The sequence below is a fragment of the Malaclemys terrapin genome, chromosome 7 (assembly GCF_027887155.1).
Source record: "Malaclemys terrapin pileata isolate rMalTer1 chromosome 7, rMalTer1.hap1, whole genome shotgun sequence".
NCBI lineage: Eukaryota > Metazoa > Chordata > Testudines > Emydidae > Malaclemys > Malaclemys terrapin.
In genome coordinates this window covers 101,849,601-101,865,220 of record NC_071511.1, presented here as the reverse complement: position 1 = coordinate 101,865,220, position 15,620 = coordinate 101,849,601, and the positions used below count along the sequence as shown (strand labels likewise).

The following is a 15,620-nucleotide window of genomic DNA, read 5'->3' as shown; positions in this document are numbered from 1 at the left end:
AGAAGCAAACCTGCCAACAAACCGTAACCACACATCTTGAAACATTAAAACAATTTCAATAATTTTAATAGTAATGATATGAAACATAGGGGATATTTTTCCTCACGCTCCCCCTTTCCCCCCCAAAAAAAATTTCGCACAAAAATCCCAAGGAATTTCTAATAATTCAACTCAACACATGGAACCAGTTCTGAAGACCATGGCCAGCTTAGACAGCTAATTCAAGACTCCTGGAAAGACTTCCAGTTTTCATACAGCTTTGGGCTTGTCTCACCCCCTAAGCAGGGAGGAGATAGCTATACAAGGAAAAGCAGGCACATCCGACTCATAGCAAACCAGCCATGACTTTGTTCCATATGGCAGACTGCACAATGTAGTAGAGAAAAATATAAATCATTTTCCTTGCAAAAAGATGTAGACATTATATCCGCAATATAAGATGCAGGATAGTGCTTTGTCTGCTGGAAATAAAAAAAATAAACAATCATTTCTGGGTGAGATAATAATGTGTTGTTATTTTCTTTAGATAAATAAAATTGTAAGTGCATAAATTCAAGGTTTTGTAATCCATTTTTATCTGCCTGGGAATAATAACTGATTACTTTTTTTCAGAACAAATAATACCTTCTAGTACCTAGTATGTGCAACTGCCAAATTATTTGTATTGGCACTAAATTATGCGTGTTAGCATTTACCAGCCCCCAACACTTCATAGTTAGGCCAGGAAAAATTAGATTTTTATCAGTAAATATCAATTTCACTGTACACCCACAAATCAAATATTGATATCAATAATAGAAATGTACAGATAGAAAAATAGTGCCTGAGAACTTATTAGCTTGATTTATGGCCATTTACTTTGTATATTTTGATATGTGATCTTGACAATGTGTTTTAATGGTTATAAAGCTATAACTTTTTGAATCTCAAGGTTTCCTGTCAATAAACAATTGTCTGACCTCCCTACTGCCTGACACCCTCCCCCAGTTTCCCACAACTGTGAAAATGTAAAAAAGAAAAAAATGCTTAAAAAAAACAAACATCAATATTATCCATCAACATTATAAAACAAAAACCAAATCCCACAAGCCTATTCTTAATGAATTTTCTTTTTTCATTCTAAAATGTCCACTGAACTGAAGAAACAAGGACATTGTTACTAATAACTGGCTCCTGATATGGATCCAATGTATGGGCTTGACTGGGCAAGAGTCTCCCAAGGCTTTTTTTTTTAAACCAAGAAAACCATTCTGATCTAAGTAGGGCCAGCATCTTCCACAATTTGCAACTGAAGCATCTGATTCCAGGTGATGTGGGTTTCCATTTCCTTTTATAGTTCTGTGTCAAGTAATCTGAAAAGTTAGGATTTGTAATGCTCATAAAGGCTCAACCCTTCTGATAGTCAAAGCATTATAGAGTAAGGTGGCTTTAGCAACACTAGATCTACATGTAACGTCATTTTTATTTGACAGCTCGAGATTTAACACCTACTGCAACTGGAGTGGGCAAAATGGTGGAGAAAACAAATACCCATCTCTTGTTGGCAAACACTATTTGCTGTCCCTACATTGCAGCTTTCCTAGTGGATACAAGTCTCTGCTGTGTGCCGCAGCTTGAGAGGATATAGAGAACAGCAGGTTTGCAGCAGGTTTTAAGAGCCCATACTAGCCATGGCTTTTGCATTCCCCTTCCCCTTCCCCACCCCCATCCCCACTTTCAACCTCTTCATTGTGTGCATGCTCCAACAGTTCAGTCCAGGAAAGATTAGACAACATTTGTGGCTTCAGTAGAATGCTATTGATTTCCACAGTGACAACATCTATTGTTTCTATTGTGATAGCATGCACAGACCTTAAATAAGATTGGAACCACACTGTGATGGACGCTGTACAAATTATAGCTAAATGAAAATGTCTATCCTGGAGGACTTAAAAGACACAAAACAGATGAAGGGTTGAAGATAAGGAAGACATACAAGCAAATGAATATGGTGAAGAATTGGTACAACTTTGTTATTTTTTTCTTTATTTTTTTTAAATTGAATGTAGAAATGGGTAAATTAATAAGAATGAGGGAGTAAGAAAAGAAAGGAAAGGAAAGAGGATTAATCACTATAATAGCCATTATCAGTAGACAGTGTTTTGTAGGCATTACAGCAGAGGTCGTTCTAGAAAGGGAATTGGAAAATAAGGCAGGGGAGGAATGAATTATAAGAACATAAGACCTGCTATACTGGATCCATCTAATCCAGTATCCTATCTTCAGACAGTAGTCAGTGCCAGATGCTTGAGAGGGAATGAACAGAATAGGACAGTTACTGAGTAATCCAACCCATCATCCAGTCACAGCTTCTGGCAGTCACATGCTTAGGGACACCCAGAGCATGGGATACTGTCCCTGACCATTTTGGCTAACAGCCATTGATGGACCTATACTCCATGAACTTATCTAGTTCTTTTTTGAACCCAGTTACACTTTTCTCCTTCACAACATCCTCTGGCAATGAGTTCTTCTGTACTTTGTATGAAGAAGTAGATGTTTTCACTGAACTATTCACTGTTACCCCAAGATCTCTTCTTGAGTGATAACAGCTAATTTAGACCCCATCATTTTGCATGTATAGCTGGGATTATATTTTTCAGTGTGCATTACTTTGCATTTATGGAATTCTAGCTGCCATTTTGTTGTCCAGTCACACAATTTAGTGAGATCCCTTTGTAACTTTTCAAAATCATCTTTGGGCTTAACTTTTTCTTGAGTAATTTTGTATCAACTGCAAACATTGCCAGCTCATTGCTTACTCCTTTTTCCATATGGTTTTATGAATATGTTGAACAGCACTGGTTCCTGTACAGATCCTTGGGAGACTCTGCTATTTGCCTCTCTCCACTGTGCAAGCAGACCATTTATTCCTACTCTTTGTTTCCTAGCTTTTAACCAGTTACTGATCATGAGAACCTTCCCTCTTATGCCATGACTGCTTACTTTGCTTAACAGCCTTTGGTGTTGACCTTGTGAAAGGCTTTCTGAAAGTCCAAGTACAACTATACCAACTGAATCACCCTGTCCATATTTGTCAATACCCTCAAAGAATTCTAATAGGTGAAGCATACTTTCCCTTTAGAAAAGCCGAATTGACTCTTCCCAAACATATCATATCCATCTATGTGTCTGATAATTCTGTTCTTTACCACAGTTTCAACCAATTTTCCAGGTACTGAAGTTACGCTTACTGGCCTGTAATTGCCAGGATCACCTCTGGAGTTTAAAAAAAAGAAATCAACTCTATATTAGCTACCTTCCAGTCACCTGGTACAGAGACTGATTTAAGCAATAGTGAATACCATCTGGTCCTGGTGACTTATTACTGTTTATCAATTTGTTCCATAACCTCCCCTATTAACACCTCAATATGGGACAGTTCCTCAGATTTGCCACCTAAAGACTATGGCTTAGATTGAGAATGTCCCTCACATCCTCTGCAGTGAAGATCGATACAAAGAATTAATTTGCCTGGTCTTCCTTGAGTGCTCCTTTAGCACCTTAATTGTCCAGTGGTCCCACTGATTATTTGGCAGATTTCTTGTTTCTGATGCACTTAGTTTTTGTGTCTTTTACTAGTTTCTCTACAAATGCTTTTTTGCCCTGCCTAATTATACTTTTACACTTGACTTGCCAGAGATTATGTTCCTTTCTATTTTCCTCAAAAGGACTTTACTTCCACTTTTTAATTGATGTGTTTTTTGTCTCTGCCTCTTTTACTCTGTTGTTTAGCCATTGTTTCTTTTTTTATCCTCTTGTTTTTTTTGATGGGAGTAGACATTTAGTTTCTATTATGCTGTTTTTTAAAAAGTTTCAATGCAGCTTGTAGGCATTTCACTCTTGTGACTGTACCTTTTAATTTCCATTTAATTAGCTTCCTCATGTTTGTGTAATGCCCTTTATTGAAGTTAAAAGTTATTGTGGTGAGTTTATTTGCAATTTTCTCCCCCACAGGAATCTTAAATTTAATTATATCAGGGACTTTTCCTTCTGCATAAAGGGCAAAATAGAAGAAAGTGTAAAGGTATTTGAAAATGAAGCTGACTGGTGGATACTAAAGGCTGAGAACATTGCAAAATAAAGGCAGGGGCTGGCATCATGATAAGTTATTAAAGGAGCATTGTTGAATGGGGTGAAGGGTTTAAAAGGTGAAGACAAAGAGGTGAAATCCTGACCCTATTGAGATCAATGGCAAAACTCCCATTGACTTCAGTAGGGACAGGATTTAACTCAAAAAGCTTAAGTTTGGTATGGAGATGAAAAGGGAGCCACTGATGGCATGAGGTGGGCAGAGCAATGATCCATGCAGATGACCTTGGCAGCAGCATTTTGAGTGAACTTGAGGGGGCAAAGATGCAGTAGTCCAAGCCAGATAGGAGGAGGTTACAATAGTCAAAACATGAAATGAGGACAATTTGGAAGAGAGTTTTAGCTGTTTGCAGAGATGGAAGGCTAGATTTTAGAGGTATTGTGTAGGAAGAAGCAACATGTTTTAGACACGGCCTGAATGTGTGGGCCTGGGAGTGCAGTCAAAGATGATACCCAGGTTGTGCGCACGAGTAACTTGGAGGAGATGGAGGTGCATGCCGAGACAGAGAAAGGAGATGATATAGGGGAGGCAGGCAAGGGACTGTGGAGAGACTCCAAAGATGGCTGGAAATGTAGGTATCAGATTCACTGAAGAAGGAGAAGTAGAGCTAAGAAGATGGCACAATTAAATGAAGAAAGAGTGAATTTGTAATGAAGACACTCAGCATGATCAGGAGACTTCTGCCAGACACACAGCACAAGAACAAGAGCTGAGACAGTGAAGTCAGTGGAACTATACTGATTTATTCCAGCTGAGGATTGGCCCTGTGTATCTATTTGAGTGTTAATAGTAGACTCGATCCTGTAGTCCTTATTCAGGAAAAACTACTAATTAAATTTAGTGTAGATGGTCCAGGCCTCTGGTTGATGGTCCAGGATCTTGGGGGATCCACAACTATAGAGGTAGATGGTCCCAATCCACCTTTGATACAAGAATAATGAAGAAACTCCAAGAAATGCAAACATGGCATTTCCAGTTCCCATGCATAGAAATAAATGTAACAGAGACACAGAGGGGGTGGGGGGGAGGTATTTTTTAATGGGTGGTAATTTCAAAAGCTCCTAAATATGTTAGGCACCCCACTCTCATTGAAAGTCAATGTAAATTAGGCACCTAATTCATTTTGGTGTTTTTCAAAATCCCATTTATAGACTTCAATGGGAGCTGGAGCAGACTAACTCCAGTAGTTTACATTTAATTACATTAATATGAGTTGATTGTGAGTTTTATTTAAGTTAGCACTACAGTATTAGGCCCTCTCTGTGTATTGCTACTGGGAGGTATTTATAGACAGAAGTCACCCGGAAAAAAACAAACAAACAAACAAACAAAAAACAATGCTACCAGTTCTAGACCACCAATGCATGTGGGAACCAGTATTTTACTTCCAAATACACTCCATCAGGCATTTATAAAAGCATCCATCAACATGGCAGCCAGCCACAGATATAAACTTCAAAACAATGCATACATTTTTGGGACACCAATTAAGCAAAAGTCATCCAGGTAGAGATGCATAAGCAGTGTAATTGTTTTGCCCATCAGTATACTTGTTTATGGTCCCTATCATCCATTATGGAAAGCTGAACAGCACTAGAGTTGATCAATAATTAATAGTGGCAAGAACAGAAGGCAGCTTATTGTAAAGTATTATTAAAACCTTTGAAATACAGAAATTATTTGAATTGTTCTTCTTAATTCCTAAATGCTGAATAAGATTAATTGATAATTGAAATAAAAAAGTCTGGAAAACAGACAGAAAATGGATTTTTCCCCTCATAATGAATCCCTGCATTATTCAAAAGAATGTTGCCTCATTACATGTAGCAGAAACTTGAGAAAATACAAGAAGGTAGAAAATTACATGTCTACAGTACAGTTTCAGAATAAGAACAATTCCATAATAATGAAGGGTAGAACAACTATGGTTTTGCCATTATTTAAAATGGCATTAGCTTTGATCTCAGTAAGACAGACATTTGTTTTAAAATGTACCTTGTTTTTTTCTTTGAGTATCTACATTTGTGCTTCAATTATCTTTATTCTAATTATTTGTTCATTAGTGTTTTCTATGGGGCAACTAGTATGTTAGATCAATGCAACAAAATACTAACGAAAGGTCACATCCATCTTTTCAGCAGTACATTTTCTGGCCTTTTCTGGGTATAAAACATAGCAGTAATACATATATTATTATACCACTAGCAGCTGTAACATACCTTATTTATGTAGATTAATAGAATTTATTTCATGCATGTTATCTTGCATAAGTTAGTTTTAATGAACTGATGGATCAATTAGTGTTCCCTATTAATAATTAACTGTCTATACACAGACTATATCAAATTCTAAAAATAAGCAACTGATATTAAAATTACACATTAAATATGTCAGCAATCTCACTAGTGTGTTTGAAAATAAACCAAGTCATCATTGGGCTGGCTATACTCTAGGTCAATGGAGTGGGATTGCTGGTTGCTGAGGAATCTGGGTTCTAATTTTCCATAAGTTTATACTTTTTCTTTCCACATCATTTTTTAAAATTTAAATAAAGGTGAAATGTTCTTGTTCTGGATTTTGTTATCAAGGTTACAACCTAAATGGGAATTTCGCCTGAGAAAAGAATTCAGGACTGAAGCAACTACCTAGATTAAAAATAAGATCAATAGAATGAAAATGGATAGTGAAAAAAAAGTGTTCATAATTATTTATTACTAACCTGGTATGGGCTGAGGTGTTAACACCACTGTGGGAAGAGGCCTTGAGGCAGTAGCTGGCCTAGATATAGCCATAGCTACTTGATTTGTCATTAAAAGAGGCTTCTCATGTCCCTGGAAGATTCTTGATTCCTCAGGATGTATCCATGCTGAATCCAGAGCAAATGCGTTATTTAAATATATCTGCCAAGGATAAATACAAAGTATGTTGAAGTTGAAGATAATATAGTTTCATTGCTTATTGTTTTCCTGTTTTTTAGATCTTTGATTCAAGCTCTCATAGCTATATACATGTTTGTACCATAGATCATGTCCTAAATCATGAACAGTCATAAAACTGGATTGATTTATGCTTCCTAACTATTGGGAGGGTATGGTTATCTAACAAATCTCATAAGGGGACTATCCAGTTTAGGAAGTACTACCAATAAATAAATAAATAAAAATCCAAACCCCACAATATGAAAGAACAAGGCCAATCCTATCCCAGAGACAGCTATGGCAGAACAAATGTATCTACAACATTTGGTAGCCCAAGGTTGTTCCAGTGAGGACTGAGAGATGGAGGAGGTGAAAAAAGATAAGACCATCCTATAGTTACTCATATGCTTAAATTTACATACATGCCTAGCTGTTTGCAGGATCAAGACCTGAGATTGCAAATACTGCATGAAATCCTGGCTCCACTGAAGTTGATGGCAAAACTCCCATTGACTTCAGCTTTGCTAGGATTCCAGCTGCTGAGTCCATTTCTACAAATTGATATAAACATGCAGTCGATAGCAAGGTGTTGCCAGTAGCCAAAATATGGAAAATACACCAAAACCACATATTTTGGTGGTACAAACATATTTTACCTGACTTAATATAGAACTAATGTTACAGCTATTTTAGTCCTTTTCACTATTTAAGAGAACTGCTGATTTATACCTTCAGAAATAGACTATTTATTGATCAACTTTTTATAGCATTAATTTTTCTATAGGATTTTTGCTTGACCTAGATTGCTGACCTTCTGCATGCCTTCACAGTTTACAAAACTCAATGTTTTCCAGTTGTTATGATAAGATCTTAATATAAAAATGTCCCAAGTAAAGTTCAGAGTTACCTTGCAATTAGGTAGTCTCTTATCTCTCCAACTTTTCCTGGCATGAGGTGGAATAGTAGATGTGTATACATGTGGGAAGATGGGAACAAATTCCACACTAGAAGAAGGTGAAAATCCTATAACTGGAGAATGAGCTCCAAACATCCACTTAAAAAAAAAAGAATGAAAAATATTCTGCAGTAAATCAATGTCTGTACATGCTGTATTAAAAAAGTGAATTTCAAGCAAGTTTAATGTATCAACCTCTTTAGTCTAAACATTGGGTTTTTAAATATATATATACTGTATCAGTCTCATGTGTATTGTGTGCCACTCAAAGCTAAACTGCTATAGAAATCTACAAATAGAAGGCTCAGAGTTAGAGTACCTAGTCAATACTATTACTAATCAGCAATGAACTGGGAAAAAAAGTCACATATAAATAGAAAACATCATCATACAAGATTGTGTATGTGTTTCTGTCTCCAGAGGCAATGGACAAAACAAAGACAAGGCAGAATGTGTGATTTCCTGACTCTTGAATTCTTTGGACAAATATATTGATATTGTAGAAACATTTCTGCATTTCAATCAAATTCCTCCCACTTCAAAATAATTGATGTTATCCTTCCATTAAACACAAGAGCAATATAGCTTTTTCTCCTGCTCACCCTCTTTCCAAATCACTAAGTTCCAAGAGGCATTCACAGCTAAAATGCTTGACTGGGAATCTCTAAATGAAATTAATCTAAGATTATAGAGTTCAAAGTTTTATGTGAAACAGCATTAAAAATACAACAGAAGTGCTAAACTCCTATGAAATTAACATAGCTATTAATATCTAATACATTAAAACTTAAGATGAATATTAAAGCTGACCAGCAAAAGTAATTTTAAGTGGCCTTACAATAATTGAAACATTCATCAAAAAGCACCACCGAGATGTATTGCTTACATTAATATGGTTCAAAATATCTTAGCGTCTGAATTTACTGGCTTATATTGTTAGAGTGCCCTTCATTACCAGCCTGCTTTTTCCATAGCAAATAGGAAAAGATCAGAGGGTTAAAGGATGAACAAGACAAGCCTTAATGAGCCAATTCATGAGCCGCTCCCCACCCCCTTCTTTTATTAAGAAAAAAATATTGCAGGTTTCTAAACATTAAGGAAAAAAATCTAGTTCCTAGACATTAAATACCTCTAGTGGCAGCATCCTGACACAACAACATAAAAACATGTTGCAACGGCATCCAGTTATATATATTTTTATAATTTATATTATGCATATAGAAAAGCCTTATGAAACATTCACAAATATTATAAAAATAGGACTGTTCAGGTGATCGTTGCCTTCTCTCTTCTAGTAGGGCAATATTAAAAATGGCAAGGCAACTTTGTTTTAAAGCAAGGAAAGACAGGCTTAAGTTACTTGGCTGAATAAAAGACCCTTATATCTTTATCTGTCACTTATTTAAATGGAGTAATAAACGGTATTCCTAGCCTGCTCTTTCGCAGCAAATATAAAACAAGATTATTTTCTACGGAAAATAAATGTCTCTTCCTGGAACAAATACACTGAAACCCACCAAAGACAGCCTTCAGTTCATTGCTCAGTCCCAGCATTAGGGTTCTCTTTGCAACGCAATCAGTGCAATCTCTGCTCTCTCAATCCCCAGTTTTTTTACAGTCGAACTCTCGTAAACTGTGTTATACCATTGACCAACTGTATGGCCCAGACACTTACAGAACATTAACTCTTAGCACATTCGAGTCTGACGGCAGGGATTGCGGTTCTATACGTTTCTATATGGCTTAAGTACGAAGACACACGCACGGAATCCGATTAATAGTTTATGCGGTCTCCCCCTGCCTTTGGAGTCTGACACAGACGGTGCAGTTACTAACGGATGCGCAATAAACTGTGTGGGTCTGCAACAAACGGGGCTGTGCGGGGTAACTTCAGCACCACCGCGCGTTGGACAGCAGGCAAAAGTTCTGCCCTCGGCTTTCTGCACAGGCAGTCATCACCGCGTCCCCCCCGCCCCTCCGCCCCAAACCCAGCGCCTCACGAGCGTGGCTTTTACTGGCCCCGAAAATGACACGCACGAACTTGCGTGGATCAAGTCGGCTGTGCTATTCTAGCAGCACTTTGGGAGTCAGACACCCGGATCGGGAAAGAGAGAGAGAGTGAGAGTGGGGAGGAGGAAGGGAGGCGAGGGGAACCGCATTCATTACCTGCCCATTCAGGAAGGGATACTGGTGCACAGCAGGGCGCTGATCTGGCGCAGAGGGCACTGACAGAGGCAAGAAAGGCTCGCAGGGGACTTGCCAGCCGGGAAGCCCCTGGAGCAGTGGAGCAGGGTGGGGAGGATGTGGCGAAGAGAGCAGAAGCGGAGGGGGCACCACCCCGGCCCCACCTATCCTGAAGAGCCCAGCCGCACTCGGGACCATCCAAATCCAGGGAGGCGGTGGGGGCTCTGCATTCATCTGCCAGAGGAGAGGCTGCTGCCGCTTGGCTCTCGGAACCGGGAGCATTCTACATGGTACGGTACCGTCCCTCCGCTCGCAGGGCTCGCCGCCTGGACGCGCAGGGGCAGGCAGCAGCGGGGCCGGGACCGGGACCGGGACCGGGACAGCTCCGCCGAGGGGGCGATGCCCATCCGTGCCCCCGCTCGCTCTGGCGGCAGGAGCAGTGGCGGCGGCGGCAGCACCAGAGCCGAGCGAAACTCCGCTCCATTCAGCGGAGCTGCTGCTGCCAGGCTCCGCCCTCTGCCCAGACCTCCCTCCCCTTCTGCTGATGCATAGCCCGGCAGGAGACACCTACGGGGGAGGGGGTAGGGGGGCAGCAGCTGGTGGCAGGTCTCAGCCAACGTCGCCACCAACTCCTTCCCCCCTCTGTGAGCAGACGGGAGGACGGCCCCGGGCAGCGGGGCAGCCGCTCAGTCTGGGGGTTGGGGGGGAGAGGGGGTGAAGGAAAGGGGGAGATGTGTAAAGGAGGGGAGCTGGGCTAACAGGCGAGGAGCGGGAGGGGAGAGACCTCCCGAGGGCCCCTGCCTAAGAGGGGTGGAGGGAGAGCCCGCTTCTCTGGCTTGGGAGGCAGCAGCAGGGGGGGAAGGGGCTGAAGGGGAGGCCCGGCTCCCAGCTCTAACAGAAGCCCCCATCCCACACACACAGCTAACCCGGCTGAGGGTGCCCCTAGGGGAGACCGCTGGGCACTCAGTCCTTTCCACCGTCAGCTCCCCAGAGACGAGGACGCGAGCGGAGCGAGGCCCCTGCTCCCAGAAGCTGTCTCCAAGACACCGCTCTCAGGCACTGAGCAAAGGGGCTTTCCACCGTGCCCACCAGAGCGCCCTGGCTGATCATCAACCCAGGAAAAGGGTGACAGGTAAAGCTGGTGGAAAGTCAGAATTTCCCTTTCACAGAAATAGCCACATTTCAAAATGTGTTTTCATTTCATTCCAGAGAAAGAAAAACAGCAAAACTTCAAACATCAACATAAGTTCAAGATTTCCGGGGCGGGGGACATAACAAAAATTGTTGGGGGTCAACGGCAGTGTTTTGTCTCACCCAAATTGAAATGTTTTGTTCTGATTTTGACTTTACAGGTTATATTACGTAAGGTTTAGGAAGATTTGCCTGAAATCATTTCAGAACTTGAAAAATGCCATCCTGAAATGGAACATTTTGCCTTTATAAAAAAAATCAAAATTAAATTTAAAAAAATTGCCAAATTTCCAAGAAATGGTTTGATGAAACAGCATTTTCCCACTGGAAAACAAAACGGACACAACAAAACCTTCCACTGGAAAATTTCCAGCCAGCTCTAGTTATAGGTAGTCTGGGTTTGATGCAGGGATTTTCTCACTTAACACACCTGCTTATAATTTTCTATGCAAGTGCTAAGTTCCTGGGGGACTGGACACTGCTACAAGACACTGAACATTTTTACCAGCAAAGGCCTGATCTTAAAAACTCTTATCCACAGTTACAGATGGAGGCAGTGCACCCAGTGGCTAGGACATTGGATGGGGATTCAGGATTCCCAGGTTTTAGTAGTGGCTCTGCCACTGACCTGCCACAGACACTTCACCTCTTTACCCATTTTCCCTTCTATCCTGTGTCTGTCTATTTAGACTACACACTTTTTGAGACAGGGACTGTCTCTTACTTTGTGCGTGTAGCACCAAGAACAATGGGACAATATACAACCATAATACAAATCAAATAAAAGAGACACAGCAAACAGGCCAAGAACTAAGTTTTCACTACTAATGTACAGTGCCTTTGAAGAAATTCAGGAAACATTACAATAGAAAGCAAAGATAACCTGTCCCCTAGAGTGTGTCCAAGTTTGGGCTGAGGTACTTTAGATAGCACTGTAGGGAAGGCACCTGTGTGAGGACAAGTCTTCAGTATCCTAGAGAGGCCTAACTCTTCTAATAAAATGAACAATGGGAAATTTCTCCTTCCTATCAGAAACATGCAGGAAAGAGCTTAGGGCTGGTGAAGATTCCTTCAGATCTTCCATTCCATGAGTCTGAATCTCCCTGCTCCCCTCTCCCTCCATTATCTTCCTTGCAGAAGATATTTAGTCCCCAGAACCCACATTACATCAGGGAATTTGTCAAAGGCACAGGACCATCTACACAGGCCCAGAGTCATGGCAGCTCCAGAGCACCCCTGCCTTCCACCTTACCCCTACCTCTTCTGTCCCCTTCTCTACACAAAAGTGAATACAGCCTCATGCTATATTAATGTTTTCATAATTTTTTTCCACTGATGAGAAAATAATGCACGTCCAACTTCCCTTGCTCCCCTAGCCTCAACCTTCAGAAGGCAGAAGTACAATGCAGATGGAGAAGGATGCTGTAAAGGCAATTTTGATCCCATAGAGAGAGAAGGGAAGATCTGAACAGAGAGGGTCCTCTCCATACATAGAAGGGGGAGTGTGGTCCGATACCCAAATAATGTATATAGTCCCATAAAAATCAGGAGCTTCATTTAAAAAAAAAAAAAAACCACCCACAACCACCATCCAGAAGCATTCCAAACTCTCAGCCTCTCAGCCATGTTCTCTTATATGGGTCTATTTTCCGATCATTAGTACATATATCACCCCCCATGAATATTATTCTTTTCTTCATACAAGTGAGCAACTCCCCCTATAGACAAATGTATCAAGAGTTTAACTGTCAAAGAAATGCACTTTCAGCAGCATGTTCGGTGCACCACCGACCTCTATTGGCACTATCAGTTAAAAACACCTAAGTGTACTCCCACTATTCTATATCCATGGCCACTAGTTATTCAGACTTATCTAGAATGTTTTTCCAAAGGATAAAGGATGGTTTCTACATTATACTGCTAACAAAATTATTTGTTGCATATTTTAAAATTGAACTGTCAAGATAAACACATGAAAATGTCAGATATTCTGTGGTCACATTTAAAGCTCTGATAATTTAAAGGTGGTGGGGGAAGGTTGATAAATTTTATTGTGATGATTTAATCGAGGTTTAAGAAAGAGTGAGTGTGAACGTGTGTATGCGCATGGAGGGGGAAACCAGAGTTCCTCTTCTTCTGCTAAAAGCAGACAGGAGCATTCTCTCTCTAGCTCTCTCTCCTCCTTGGCTTGGGCAAGCACCTCTCCTCCACAGCACCTCTTCCACTCTGGTGGGTGCAGTGAAAGGTCCCCTCCTGTTTCCATCTACTTTAATCACTAGATTTTTTGCTGCTCACTCATTTAAGTTAACTGGCTGCTCTTTCCCTGCTAGGCATAAGCTAAGCACATACCCTGTTTCCCCGAAAATAAGACATCCTCCGAAAATAAGGCCTACTTACAGTTTTGCCTCTCGTTGTAATATAAGGCATCCCCCCGATAATAAGACCTCCCCGATAATAAGGCATCCACCGATAATAAGGCATTTTTCATTTCTGAAAAATAAGACATCCCCTGAAAATAAGACCTAGCGCATCTTTGGGAGCAAAAATTAATATAAGACACTGTCTTATTTTCGGGGAAACAGGGTAGTAAGGGTCAGGAAGGTATTTCCCTCCCTTGCTCCCCCCACCACCAGTGTGTAATACACTAGTTTTTTTGTCTCCCTTTAAATATAGACACCAACCACTGCTGGAAGGATACTAAATAGACAAGTGTTCTGACTAGCTAATGTCATCACAGCTTCCAACATCTCTAACCAAATAAATAAATAAATTAAAGGAATTATTAAAATGAATTGTACTTGCATTTATACAAATGCATAAAGTCTTGGAAATTTGAAAAAAATTGACTTTAGAAGTCACTGCATGCATTTCCCTGCCAAATGTCCAGTATTGTTCCTATTTTCTTTTTCACACTGACAATCATATGGCAAAGTGCGGAGTAGGAGAAAAGTACCCATTATCACTAATCTTATTTTAGTAGTCGCTTAATTCCCAAAATGTGAAAAAGTAATCATACTATTTAGCTCTTTTTCAACAAATCTTTGCTGTTATCTTAACACAACTAGCAAGAGACATGTTAAGCCTGTACACAAGGAAGTCAGGGATAATAAAAAAATAATTTCTTCTCCCCAACTTCTCCATTTTATTCACTATGAAAAAGTTTGCTCTCCGAGTCCATAGAATAACCCTGAAGAAGTTTCAATGGCAAACATGAATCAAGAAAAATATTTTCCATATTTTTCTTCGTGTTTGCTTATAATTATATGCTGATAGAGAGGAGTACTGGGAAATACAGATTTGAATAATCTGAATTCCGACAAATAACATTTAACATTTAAATATTTAGTGCCAGTGTTATTTTTTGTACACGTACCACTCCACATTTCATATTAGCATCCCACATTGAGCCCAGAACCAGAAAAAGCAGTAGACCTAGGAGGTCTGAATCCAGCATTTCAGTCTCTTTCACTCACAAGGTGTTCAGCATTACAGTGAAATAGCAGGTAAAGAGCTTGGTTAGTAGTAAATGTTGTAAAATAGCTGTGATTTTGGGGGGATAGACATTGTCTGTGCATATTTTGTTTTTTTAAGAGGCACTCACTCTTCCTCTTTGTTTGCATCTTTTGGGTTAGTGTAAGATAATTATAAGGTCCTCAAGGTTTCAAGTGATCTTTAATAAAAAAGATAAGTACATAGAGTTGTGGATAGCACAAGTTATTTTCTCCCATAAACAACAAAAGTTGAAAAGAACCATAGTTCTCTTTGAACATATTTCTCTCTTATGCTCCGGGGAGAGTTTGTTTCTGCTGAGGATTTTTTCTATTTGAAAAGGATGCTGTTCAACTCCTAATTGTGGGTATTTGGTTTTTATCTCACAGATCCACATTTTTTCTTAAAAATAATCATGAGGGAGTTCAAGATTATCTATAGCAAAATCAGATACTAATCATCAAAAACAATTTTATTATTCAGATGGCTAGAGGACACCTACAAATAAACCAAAGTCATAAGGCTAGATATTCCATTGCAGCCAAAATATTTCATTGCAGCTGGGGGACTGGGGCAAGGATTTTCCCACCTTTGTGCTTTCCTGATTCTAGCAATAGCCAAGCACCAGTCTGATCCTTGATATATCATGAAGTTTATCTATGGTGTGACCAGCAACCCATGGGCCAAAGGGCTATTCCATTACCCAATTGATGGTGTACAGGATGCCTCAGACACCCCGCTTTTTTTCTGA

General features: G+C 40.0%; 1 protein-coding gene across 2 annotated transcripts in view; it reads right to left on the bottom strand.

The window, feature by feature from the left end:
• Window positions 1-10,581, bottom strand: part of TCERG1L (transcription elongation regulator 1 like) — a 225,551-nt gene extending 214,970 nt beyond the window's left edge. The window contains exons 1-3 of one of the 2 annotated variants that reach the window (XM_054033548.1): window positions 10,172-10,581; window positions 7,958-8,104; window positions 6,852-7,032 (exon numbers count right to left, since the gene is read on the bottom strand). In XM_054033548.1, the coding sequence (XP_053889523.1) occupies window positions 6,852-7,032; window positions 7,958-8,104; window positions 10,172-10,471 (628 nt within the window). In that variant the 5' untranslated portion in view covers window positions 10,472-10,581. The remainder of the gene's footprint in view (window positions 1-6,851; window positions 7,033-7,957; window positions 8,105-10,171) is intronic. The other variant, XM_054033547.1, reaches the window with a different exon arrangement.
• Window positions 10,582-15,620: the final 5,039 nt, after the last annotated feature.